At 50.7% G+C, this 12,721-nt stretch overlaps 1 protein-coding gene across 1 annotated transcript; it reads right to left on the reverse strand.

The window, feature by feature from the left end:
* Window positions 1-17: 17 nt before the first annotated feature.
* Window positions 18-11,872, reverse strand: EPX (eosinophil peroxidase). The gene is made up of 13 exons (XM_037809622.1): window positions 11,704-11,872; window positions 11,493-11,583; window positions 11,124-11,299; window positions 10,831-10,948; window positions 10,589-10,718; window positions 9,526-9,732; window positions 7,980-8,298; window positions 6,367-6,527; window positions 5,769-6,024; window positions 5,167-5,337; window positions 2,780-3,017; window positions 736-948; window positions 18-425 (listed from the first exon to the last, which is right to left on the reverse strand). The coding sequence occupies exons 1-12, from the start codon at window positions 11,777-11,779 to the stop codon at window positions 747-749; spliced, it is 2,145 nt and encodes a 714-aa protein (XP_037665550.1). The 5' UTR covers window positions 11,780-11,872; the 3' UTR covers window positions 18-425; window positions 736-746.
* Window positions 11,873-12,721: the final 849 nt, after the last annotated feature.

The following is a 12,721-nucleotide window of genomic DNA, read 5'->3' on the forward strand; positions in this document are numbered from 1 at the left end:
AGAAACAGGGTGGCCCCTGATCTCAGCAGTGCTTTATTGTTAGCAACAGAGCGTCCTCCCCAGCCAATAGGCTCAAGAGAAGGATTGTGGGGGTGGCTACAGGCCAGGGCTGTGTAGTCTCTCAGTCACAGGGGAGTGCGGGAGGGGGTGGGAAATAGATGAAAGTGCCTGGAAAGCCTCCAGCTGCCTCTTGCCTGGGTCTCAAGGCCTCATTGCCTGGCTTGCAAGTCCTTGCACCCAGAGCTGAGTCATAACCTAACACCTAAGAGGCCCCCAAGGCAGATGGGTCCACAGGTGTTAGGCGCTCCAGCTGTCACTCCAAGCCAAAGAGCCCAACTCTGAGCCATAGCCAGCAAAAGCATCAGCAGAACTTGGTCGCTCCCAGGCTCCCTTGTCTCCAAGGGTTGGAGGCTGGAGATGGACCCCTGTGGAAAGAAAGCAGAACTGGATGATAAGTGAGGAACTTGTAGGGAGTCCGGAAATGGAGCTGTTCTAGAATGTCGGTGACCAACCTGAGGCTAGTTGGACACTTTGTAATCGTCTCCCAAAGTCCTTGTCCCTGGGACTAACTCTCAGCCCAGAAACTAGCATATTTGGAAGCCACTGGGAAAGAATACCCTGTCCCTAATGACAGGTTATCTTGTCTCTGCTCAAAGGTCTAGGAAGGCTCAGCTGTCCCAAAGGATATATGGGGCCTGAGTTAGCCCAGGGCTGTTGGGAGAGGTCTCCCCTTACCTGCAGGGGCCTCATGTGCCTCGCCAGGCTGACAGGTTCAACCTGGGGATGCGGCTGCAGCTCACAAAGCCCCGCGGGTAGCTGTTGGCCCTGAAGATGTCCTTTGAAACGGTGGTGATACCACTGTTGTCACACACAATTCGAGACAAGGAAATCTGACGCAGAGCCCTGCGCTGTCTCTTGGTGAAAACACCCCGTTTCTGCCACCAAAACCTGTCAAGACATCAAGAGATGTGGATGAAATTGAGATGGGGCATTAACTTATAATGAGTGCCTGTTGTGTGCCAGGTACTTTACGTGCTTTATTTCATTCACTTCTCCCCAAATTCCTGCAAAATAGGTTATTATTCCCATTTTAGAAATGAGGAAACAGGTTCAGTGGTTAAATAAATTGCCTAGTATTAAATGCACCACATTTAAGTGGCCAGGGCTGAATTTGAACCCAGGTTAATGTCAAATCCAAATAAGGAGTCTGGTTTTAAACCACAGGCTTATTGAAAAGAGACCAATTTTAACCTTTTCTGCTTATGTTTTCTGGAATCTGCCAGCGTGGAATAGCTAAGCTGACAAATCTGTCTCCTGGGTTAAAGGTAGCTCCAGCTCTGTCAATATCAGGCTTGCCTAGATCAGTGGCATCCTTCCCTGGGAGGGAAGTTTTCCAGGGAGCCTCCCAGGTCAGATCCTATGAACCTGGAAGAAATGGAGCTAAAAAGAGCAGTTTCCCCCCAGTGTTTACTCTTGAAATTCTATTGCTCTTCTGGCACTGATTTTTTTTTTTCTTTCTTTTTTTAACATGTGATTCACCACTTTCTAAAGAGAAATTTTTCATTTAAAAAGTGGTTTCTAATTCAAGATATGTCCATAGAAGTAAGTGTAAGAAGTATCTCACTCAGTTTTTGAAATTCAGTACTATATTTGATTTGCAGCTTTCCAAAAGAAAGTTTCATTAAAACAGTGTTTAGTAAGTGAAGTTAAGTGCACAGAAATAATTGAATACTCATATCATTCAGTTTTCAAAACTAAGGAAAACATGTGACATAGCTTTTAAGAGAAAGTTTAATTTAAAAAGTGTTTTTAAGTCAATATAAGTGCATATAAGTTGGAACAGATCAAAAAGTCGGGAGATACAGAATCTGGAACAACTAATCAAAGATGTACAAAAAATCAACTGAATCAATTCAAAGAAATGAAGGAAAATGTGTATAAAAAGATAAAAGATATTAAGACTAGAAGAGCATATAGAAGAATTTGAAAGAATGTATAGAAAATTGACAGACAATAGAAATAAAAGATGCTGTAGATGAAATTAAAAATATACTGGAGACACACAACAGCAGATTTGAAGAGGCAGAAGAAAGAATCAGTGAGCTGGAAGACAGATAAACCAAATTTGAACAGACAAAAGAACAAGTGGAGGAAAAACGGAAAAATTTGAGCAGGGTCTTAGAGAAATGGTTGACAACGCAAAGCATACAAATAGTATATACAAGACATATAGTAATCAGACTGTAAATGCCAAAGGAGAAAATTCTGAAGGACATATAGTAATCAGAAAATTTCAGAAAATTCTGAAAGCAGCAAGAGGAAAGCAATTCACCACTTACAAAGAAAGCCAAGTAAGACTATGTGCTGACTGCTCATCAGACACCATGGAGACAAGGAGGCAGTGGTATGGTATATTTAAGATACTGATCCTTATTTTTAAAATAAAAAACAATATTTATTGCCTTAATACTGATTATATAAAGAGATTTTATAAATGAGAAGTTTTAAATTTTCCTAGAAGAGGGAGAACAAATAAAGGCTCTCAGGCTGAAACCTTACAACTCCTAAGACAGTTGTCCCAGCCAGGGGTTCCAAAGCAAGTACTACTCATGCATTCTTGTGCATTCTTGGCCTTCTTTCCCCCTTAATTTTTTTTTAAACTAAATTCGGTTTTACTGAGATATATTCACATACCATACAATCCATGGTGTACAATCAACTGTTCATAGTTACATCGTGTAGTTGTGGCACTGATATCTTTTAACGTAGGGCCACTTACCTGTCTCCGTCTCGAGCTCTTCTAAACTGGTTCTCAAAAAGACAAGCCAGAAGAGGCCCCACTCGGGCCCCTGGCAAAAGAGGCTCTGCGATGGCCCCAATCCAGATGTCAATGTTGTCAGGTGTCCCATACAGATTTAGGAACTTCCTTGCTAAATCCTGGTTTTTCAGCACTCGGCTGAGTTGTGCCAAATTCCGGGGCTGGGATAGCCCACAGAAGCGCCTCCAAGCATTGTACCCTGAAAGGGAACACAGTTTAGCTTCTGCTTTTCTCTGAAAGTTCATCTGGAAGAAAGCTTTGTGGTCAGTCAATATTGGGTAGGAACAAGAAGATCCTGGTGGCAGAAGAGGCCCTGAATGTTCCAAAGACTAAACCACAGTCCTCTAGTTCAAATGCGAGTGGACAACCATGCTTTGTGTGCATCAAACTGCAGAGTGGGTCCTAATATAAAAAGCTGTTGTAACCCAAAACTCACAACCACAATTCTGACATTTAATGATATTGGGCGCACATGCATTAATTAGGCACTAACATGACAGTACCTGGAACATAAAAGAATCTCAAGGTTTGTAGAATAAATGAATAAGCAGATGAATAAGTGAGTGAACAAGCCAACAAATGAAGAGCATGGGATCAAGTTCATCTGCTCAGATAAGGCCTACATGTGATAGGATTTCATCTATATGAAAGATCCAGAAAAGGCAAATTTATAAACAGAAAGTAGATTAGTGGTTTCCTAGGACAGCGTGGGGATGGCGAGTGACTATTACAAGCTTTCTCTTGGGGGTGATGAAAATGTTCTGACATTAGATTATGGTGAGAGTTGCACAACTCTATACTAAAAACCACTGAGTTGTACACTTAAAAGTGGGTGAATTTGTTGGTATGTTAATTATATCTCAATAAAGATGTTTTTTTTAAATTTTTCATATATACAAAAACTTGCAAAGAGCAGCCACACTGATTTCTCAGCTTTCAGGATCCCACACCAGGTCCAAGCCAAGTAATGTGGCAAAGACCATCAAGGGAGGAGATGGCGTTGCCACGACCTAAAGAAACACCAGCCCAACACCTCCTTTGAACTGCAGCTCACAAACACCATCCCCCAGCTGAACAAAGGAAAAAGAGATAATGTTTTACTATTACCAAGCACTGTTGCATGTATATCTCCCAGGATCGTCATCTTTGAGGGGTACCTTGTTATCTCCATTTTATCAATGGATATTTGCTGGGGTTGGGCAACCGTGACTTTTCTAAGGTCACTCCACTATTAAGGGGAATTCAAATGGGAATAGATTGGAAGAGACTTGCAAGAGCTGGTATCAGGATATCATTTCTGGGACAGCTTGGAGGGAATAGGTATTGGGGTGGGGGGTGAGAAGGGGCAGAAACTCACTGTTGCAGCTTGGGCATGCCACCATCTCACTTCTCCAGCAGGGGGCGCTCAGGTATAGGGAAGGAAGGAAGCTGTTTATTGAGTGCCTGCTGTGTTGCTGCAGATGCTGTGTTAGGTGCAGTAGGATTTGCCCCCACTGCTTTATACTTGGCCAAAGACCAGCTGAAGCATCAGATAGGGCTTCAGGTTCTAGCTAGCCAGGGAATTAGGAGGAGGGGAGAGGACAAGAGGAGCAAGGCAGTGGCCAAACTTTCCCCCTAACAGTGGGTTGAACAGCAGGAAGAAAGGAGGAACTTTGAATTTATAGTCAATTTTTACTACTTCCCAGTTGTGTGATCTTGGGCAAATTACCAGATGTCTCTGAGCTTATTTCTTCATCTATAAAACTGGCTGTAGTAGCTGCTTCTCATGGTCATTGGGAGGATTAGATGAGTTAATATTCATGAAAGTACCTAGCAAAAGTGCCTGGTGCATAGTAGATGCTAAGAAATAGACCTTTTTTTTTCTTTCCTGGGATAAAGTCTTTGTGTCCCCACCAAACAGTCTATGCAGCCTTAATTTTACTCCACATGCTCCCTGCCTCTAAGGTTTTGCCCTTTCCCCCTTAGAGCAAGCAGCCAATTTCTTTGGCCTTCCTCCTTTGGAACTTGCCAGGGGGCACAGGGAATGGAGCAGTTCTTCCCTGCCTTTTAAATCTGTTTTTCTCTACTTGTAAAGTCCTGATCTCCTGTTTTCAGCTCCCGTGGTCAAGTCCTGGTCCCGTGGTAAATCTAAAGCTGGAGAACCTACGGTGGGTGAGAAGACTTGGCAGGACAGCAAGCAGGTGTTCCTGGGGATGCTTTACTGCATCAGCCTCAGTCTTGCATGACTCCCCCCCACCCCATCCTGTCGACAATCCCAGTCAGAAAGGAGGCACCAAGGGTCTTCTCGGAACCTACAGAGCAGCCCCAGCCCGATCTGAGCCTGGGGAGAGGGCAGGCAGCAACCTCACCTGGGAGGCCGTGGTCCCTGCTGCGTTGCATGTTGATTGCTGCCAGGTCCAGCCCAATCCTCCTCACTTGCTGAAACAACCGTTCCCGGAGCTCATCCACTAGTATGGAATCTTGACGGTTCAGCTTGGCAGAGGTGGCCATGAGGCCTCGGAGGATGGGATCGATGCCACCTGGAGGTGGGGAACGTGAGCAGCACAGACAGCTCCAGCCTCTGGGCAGCCCATGCAGACATCACATGCTAGCTAAGCCAGTTGTTTAGATATTATGTTTGTGTCAAGAACCAGAAACTTCGGTGGACATGAGGGGAGCTGGAGCTGGGAGAGAGAGGGGTCACCCCCACTTCTTAAGGAAGGTGTGGAAGGAAAACTTCCATAGGCACAACCTGACGTCGGTCTCCTCTTGTGGAACTCCTCTCATCCCTGAGGGGCTGGCAGGCTCATGCCTGAGGGTCTTGGTTGCACCTGCCTTGTTTCACTACCCCGGGAAGATGATTAGCAGGTGCCTGAGCAGCAGTCTGGCCTCCTGGCAGTGAGCTTGGCCCACCTGGAGGTGTGTGTATTCCCCACCCTCATCCCCATTTGCCTCTGGGAAACATGGTCACCTTCATACACGATCCGCCAGCTGGCAAAGAAGGCAGAGCTGAGCGGGACCCGGGAGTTGGGTGCTGAGGCCTGGTACTGGCTGTCCAAGCGAAACAGGAAGGGCTGGAGCATGGTGTGGCCAAAGCGGAAGGCCAGAGTGAAGACATTGGACACACGGGGGTCCACATTGGAGCAATACCCATTGTAGGACCCCAGGGTTCTCCTGGCCCGGGCCTTGCCCAAAACCAGGGGCAGAAAGTCTCTGTAGGTGATGATCTGGAAAATAAGAGAGGAGGAAAATTACCTTGGGTTGCTCACCCGACTCCCTTGCCTTTAGGCAGACCTTTCATTTTTCAAAGGGCTGCTCTGACATATTCTTTATTGTCATCATGTCAAATGTGGCAACATTAATTTCCCATCAGTTAATGGAGATGCCAAAGCCCAGAGAGGCTGAGTGACAGGGTCATACAATGAGTTCATTGCGTTTTGGAGGTATGGGTCAGTTCTCAGGTACACCCTCAATCACCCAGGTTGTTAAGGATCATGGGAGCCACTCTTTCAGACCCCTTCTCATCCCGGGGTGTCTCCTGGGGGGTAATGGGACCCAGGGGACCCCACCTGGACCATGGCCCCCACGATCTTCCGAGCCTCTTGGTACAGCTTGTCTCCGTTCCACTGGGGATTCAGGCGTCTCAGCTCAGTGGCCAACCGGTTGTGCTCTCGCATAAAGAGGGTGTGCATGGCCGTCAGTTTGGGGATTTCACTTGCTCGGCTGTCACCTTGAAAATTCCAAATTCAGAATCACCATACTCCTTCCCAGAGAAATTTGTTTCTGCTAGGGCAGACAGAGCTCTAGGGCCCGGAGAGATGGGTGGGATTTGGTGGCTTCATTGGACCTCCTTCTCCGCAGCTGTGCTGCGAGGCTCTCCCTGACCTCCACCCTCCTGCTGCCAACACAATGGAGGGGGCGGTAAGGGGTCTCAGATCCCTGACAAGCTGGGGCAGGTTCAGGCTAGGTGGGAAAAATCTTTGCCTGACTCGACTCTACAAGTTGAGAGATGGTACAGCTGGAACCAGCTGTGGTGGAAGAACCTGGGTGACTCTGGGAACCTTGAGTTTGGTACCAGGATTCCACCTGCCCCATGAACTGCATCTGTGTGCATGTTCTCCACTGATGGCTGCTCCTCTTCCCATGCCGCTCTCCCCAGGGAGCCAGAAGGAAAGAGCCAGAGAGGGAGGGTTGGGCAGAGCCCTGTCCTGTCTCCAGACCTTCCCCTGTAGCAGGGAAGGAAAGAGTGAACTCCAGAAGGTGAGCCTTACACCCAGTCATTTGCTTGCATTTAACTAAGCCCTTCTGCACAAGGTTTTAAGCTACTCTTAAGTAGACATCTAGTAAAAGTGCAGCTGCTCTTCCCAGGAGTCACACACAAGCATGCAGGCCTTAGGACGGGAGTCTGGAGCAGAGTTTCAGTGAGGAAAGCAGTGGGGTGTAGTGGAAAGAGCATAGACGTAGGAACTGCACTAAATGCTGACTCTGCCAATTAGAACTCTGTGCTCTCAAGCACATTATTTATCTTCCCTGAGCCTCGGTTTCTCATCTGTAAAATAAGGATGATAATAATTCCCTCCTTTCAGGGCCACTGTAAGGATTAGAGATGGTGCATTTAAATATCTTAACCAGAAACAATTACCATTAGCATTGCAACCTTGGGGGCAAGGAACTGAGGAGAGTTCAAATTTGCATCCAGAAGGTGGCCAGGTAATGGTGTCCGGCAGCAGTGTGAAGGGAAAAACAACCGAGGAAGTTTAGCCCAGGGAAGAACAGTTTTAGGTGGAAGTCATAGCTACTTTCAGATACTTAAAGCTGCTTCTCTGAGGTCCCCAAAGCATGACCAAGACCAATAGGTGGTCACGGGATCAAAGGAAGGAAAGCCTCTCTAACAGCCAGGGTGGCTCAGGGATGGGCTGTCATGCTGTGCCACTAGGAGGTGAGACCATCACCATGTGTAATGTTCAAGCCGGCATAGCTGGCCACACACAGGGGTTTGTAAAGGAACTTCTTCCAACTTACCGATTCTATGATGAACTTGTGTAGGTCTATGCCAGTGGCATGTATGCCTAATATTGAGGTCCAAAAGCCCGTATTCCCACCACATCCCACCATGGCTTCCCCACCTGAAGCCCAGGAACTGGCTGTTTCCTGGGAAGGCACCACCTTCCCCCCAGGCTACCTGCCAGGAAGCAGGGGATGCGCACGGAGGGGTTGGTGAGGAGACAGGGGTCATCCCGCTGGTTGTCAAAGGGCAGCAGGGCCCGGCCGTTGTCCTGGAACTGTTGGTTGATGGCCAGCAGCCCCAGGTAGTTGGTGCGGTTGCGGAGCCTCAGGGCGAGGGAGACCTCGCTGCCGTACACCATGCTGGCGTCCACGAAGGAGGTGAGCGCGTTGAGCTGGTCGCGGACTTGGTTCCTGTTTTGGGGGCATGACGGTGCCGAGCGGAAGAAGGGGATGCAGTCACGCTGGTTCTTGATGCGGGGGTCATTGGGCGGGATCTGCAGTGGAAAGAAGCCAGTGACACGAGGGCCCCTTGACAGCAGCCTCCCTCCTGATCATCCTGCACAAAGCCTTGCTCAAAACTCCCTTCCTCCAGAAAGCCTTCCTTGACTGGTGCTGCGCCCCCTTTCAGTCTGAGCAGCCTCAACACTTTGTAATAGAGAGCATGGAAAGAAAGAACCTCATGAGGCCTTTGAGAAGATCTAGATCCTCATTTTACAGAAGGGGAAACTGAGGCTCAGAGAGGGAAAGTGACAACCAGTTAAGCGGGAGAGGTGGGATTAGAACCCAGCTCTCTGACATGCGCTCCTTTAATTTTGTTCAACTTGACAGACTTTTCCTAAGCCCCTTTCTGGGCTGAGTGCTTTGGAAACCATGAAGGTCAACAAAACCCAATCCAGGCTGTGGTAAGCTCGCAGTTCAGTGAAAACAGACACACACACTGAGAGTTACATAGCTCTTGATTAAAATCGCATTTGCTGTGCTTGATATCAAACAGCCAAAAGAGCAATGAGAAGATCTGGAAGGCTCCCTCGAGGACGTGTCCCTGAGCCAGGGCTTGAGGAATGGGTTAGCTTCCAACAGGGAGGGGCGTGCACATGCCATTCCTCATGAGCGCCACCCTATCTGTAAGTCTGTACGTGTGAGTGTGTGTGTGTGTGTGCATGGGTGCTGGTGGTGCTGGTGGTGGGGTATCCCATATGCTCAGTAGAGACTCTGCTCCTGGACTCTGCTCTTCCTTCCCTGGCACTTTGCATCCCAGCCTGAAGGAGAGGACCCTGCTCCCAACCCAATTCCAGAAGCTGGTAAGAGCTGCAGGGCCCATGGACCATCCCAGGAAGGAAAGACAGGCAAGAGCTAAGAGACCCTAAAGGCTTCCAAAGGTAGGGGCCCAGAGGCTTCCCCTGTTGGAGTCAGATCCGAGGGTCGAGGCCTGTCTCGACCCTTACCCCTCCGTGAAGCTTGCACGGAAGCTCCTGGCAGATTGCCCCACCCCCGCCCCTGGAGCATGCACAGAACCTGGAGTGTGGGTTCGGCCTCTTGGCACCTCCAGCATCCGGAGGGAAGCAGCCTTTGGTTACAGAGCACTTTGTTTCTTGTGTCTCTGTCCTATAACCAGCTCCCCAGGTTGCTCCTTAAGGTTCCTCAGTCCCCGGGTTCCCCACCCCCAGCTCTCTGCCTGGGGTGGAGGCCACACCAGGGCCTGGGAGATTGGCTGAGGGTACCTTGATGGGGAAGCAGGGGGGCAGCTGGGCACATGTCCGCTCACAGTCGACACCCCCAGTGAAGGTCACTCTGGCTGGGGATTCGGGGCTGAAGTCCAGGTCGTGGTCGATGAACTGGCCCCACTGCGTGAACATGAGGGCCCGGCCTGGGTCGGAGGCCAGCCTCTCGCTGGGGAAGCGCACGATCTGGTTGGAGACGGCCCGGACCTGGTGGCAAGGCGTGGGAGACAGCCCAGGAGCCAGAGGGAAGACATCAGAGACAACCCAGGACCCGGAGGCAAGCAGCGCCCCTAGCCGGAGGCAACACAGCTCTCTCCAGCTTTCCCCACCCCTTTCTTCCTTTGCTGGAGGAGACACAGCCTGTGGTTGCCTTTCCCAGAGGGATGGTCTCTGGCCTGGATCCTGAGGATTCCAGGGGCAAAGGGATGGGGAGGGACCAGGTAGGCTGGCCCAGACTCCACCAGCTATTCCAGATAGAAAAATAGATTAAATTGACAGATCAACTTACAGACTAATAGATAACTAGACGATAGAATGGATAAATACATGGAATGATTGCTAGGTGATGGATGACAGGTATCCAGAGAATTGGATAGCTAGATGGAAGGATCAGTGAAAGAAGAATTAACATACAGATGTTCATAGATGGGTAGGTGATAGATTGCTACATTGACGTATCAATAGAAATCAATGAATTGATAAATGTGAAATAGCATAGATCAATAGATATAGCTAGATAAGATGTACAGCTCTTTCTTTGTGGCAAGAAACTTTGACACAAATTCTCCCAGAAAAATAATTCTGTAACAGCTAGCATTAATAGATCATGTCCCATATGGCCATTTAGACCAAGTGCTTTATTTAATAGTCACACCAGCTCTGTTTCACTGCCTTTTTACAGATGAGGAAACCAAGGCTCAGAAAGCTGTATTACTTTCCCAAAGTCACCCAGCTGGTCAATGGTAGAGTCTGGATTTGAGCCCTGGCTGGCTGAGTTGGCTCTGCTTTTATCCCTGGGTTTAGAAGAGCCCAGGCCTCCCCCGGATCCTCAACCCTGACTCACCAGAGGGAGGAGGAAGCCGTTGTGCCTCCTGCCAGGGGTCCAGCCATAGGGGAGCGACAGCCTGTCCTCATACTGGGCTGGCAGCCAGCGGGCCAGGGCCAGGTTCGAGGCCCCCAGCCAGGGTCTCCTCCTATGGCAGAGGGTGGGCTGGGGTTAACAGGGTTCAGGCCTGGGGCTGGGGAGAGGCAGTGGGGTGAGCGAAGGGAGGTGTCCCCAGGTCAGGAGCGGCCCCAGGTACCCACTTGTTGTTGCATCTCCCGGTGATGGTGCGGTACTTGTTGCTGCACTTCTCGACTTGGTCCCGGGCAGCACAGCCACTGGCCTGGGACAGCAGCCGCAGCTGGGGTTCTGTTAGCACATCTGGGGACCGGCAGGTGATCAGAGTCCTTCCAGAGCTAGTTGTTCCTTAGCTCCCATCCCTTCGCCTCTTTCTTCTCCCAACACCCCAAGGCTCGGCATCCTACCACCCCCTCCTGGCTTCCCTCCACTCCCAGGCCAGGGCCGCGCTCTGGGGGATTTATGGAGAGCATAGTACCAGTGACATTGAAGGGCCTGGACTCCTGAGGCTGTAACTTCTCCTTCAGCAGCCCCAAGGCCACATGCATATAATCTGCGGCCCTCACGGCTGTCCTGGTGGCTGCCACTGGCTGCTTGAAGTAGGACAGGAGGTCCAAGGGGCTGGCCGAGCCACTGCGAAGACGCTGCTTGATGCTGCCCGGAAAAGGGAGGGCCAAGGGCTATAGAACGGTGTGGACCCTGGGGATGGACAATCGGGAAGGTGGAAGACAAGGATGGAAGGAAGGGGAGGCTCTCTACAAGGAGTGGAGGCCCCCACAGTGCCCAGGGACAGGGTGGTGGGTGAGAGGACCTTGGCTGGAGTCCCTAACCCCAGACCCAGGCCCACCTCCTCTGAGTCCAATTGTAGGCATCATCCACCAGCAACCTGGCCTCCGCTATGCAGTCCTGCAGGACCGAGGTCTCCACTGCCCTGGAGGCTGGTCAGAGGGATGAGATCTCAGGGTCCCTGCGAGCCACAGGACTCCCCACACCCAAGTGCTCCCCCCTCCTCTCCCCCCTCTCAGGCCGACCCTGGGCCCTGTCCAAGGGGCTGTTACCTGGGGCAGTGCCCCCGCAGGGCAGAGGGAGGGCGAGTGTGGCCAGGATCCCCGCCAGGGCCAGGAGCAGCTTCATCTCTGCCGTGAGAGCCCCAGCTGTGGCTGGGTAGGTGCCGGCACCGCGTCCTGTGTGCCCTTCTCTCTCGAGGCTCCCGGGCAGACCCCTCACCTCCTGCTCCTCTCTGGAAGCGGCCTGGGAGGGGACTTTTATATCCCACCCCGGAGTGGGGCGGTGGCAGCTCTCGGGCCCAGAAGCCCTGCCTCTTGAGGTGGAGCTCTGGGACTTCCCTCTCGTTTTCAGGGGAGCTGTGAGCTGAAGCCCCCACCCCAGCCCTCCCACCCACCCCTGTCCCCGTGGCAGCCTGTGGATGTTCTTCCTCCCACCCCCCTCGCTCCACCCCAACTTCAGGCTCTGAGACGAGCACTAGGGATTCAGGGGAAGGGTCACCGGACCCTGGCTGGGGAAGGACCCTCAGGCTCGGTTTCCTCATCAGTGAAATGGGGTGGCCACCCCTCTTCAGTAACCCAATAAAAGAATGGGTGTAGAACTTTGCAAATGGCACACAGAGGGCTACACAACCAGCCCCAACTCTCCCCGTCTTCATCCCCTTACCCTGCTCTCCTTTTTCTTTTTCACCCCTGGCACCATCACCTGCTAGAATACCATAGAATTTACTTATTTGTTACATTTAGCATTAACCCAAGCTCCTTCTGAGGAGGTTTGCCATGGAGCTTACTGAGCAGTGGAGCACAGGGCCTCTGGGTGAGTGTTGGCTGTGTGGCCGAGCAGTGTGTGCAGCAGAGGAGGGGGCCTGGCCCTGCCACTAACTAGCTGCTGACCCTTGGGCACGTCCTTTCCACTCTTTAGGCCTCAGTTTCCACGTCACTAAAATGGGGTTGGGCCAGATGATTGGAAAGATAACTCTCCACTCCCAACAGGGCAGAGGCCACGTCTGTCTGATTGTTGTGTTCCCCATGCCCAGCATAACGCCTGCATTCATAGGCACCCAATGACCAT

The sequence above is a fragment of the Choloepus didactylus genome, chromosome 18 (genome assembly GCF_015220235.1).
Source record: "Choloepus didactylus isolate mChoDid1 chromosome 18, mChoDid1.pri, whole genome shotgun sequence".
Classification (NCBI taxonomy): domain Eukaryota; kingdom Metazoa; phylum Chordata; class Mammalia; order Pilosa; family Megalonychidae; genus Choloepus; species Choloepus didactylus.

What these genes read in the sequence shown, in the direction of transcription:
- EPX (XM_037809622.1), bottom strand. Translation starts at nt 11,779, where the DNA reads ATGAAGCTGCTCCTGGCCCTGGCGGGGATCCTGGCCACACTCGCCCTC. An exon ending in TCGTGGGGGCCATGGTCCAG is followed by an intron (nt 6,025 to 6,366) that starts GTGGGGTCCCCT and finishes CTTATTTTCCAG; the next exon opens with ATCATCACCTACAGAGACTT. An exon ending in CTGGCGGATCGTGTATGAAG is followed by an intron (nt 5,338 to 5,768) that starts GTGACCATGTTT and finishes CCCCACCTCCAG; the next exon opens with GTGGCATCGATCCCATCCTC.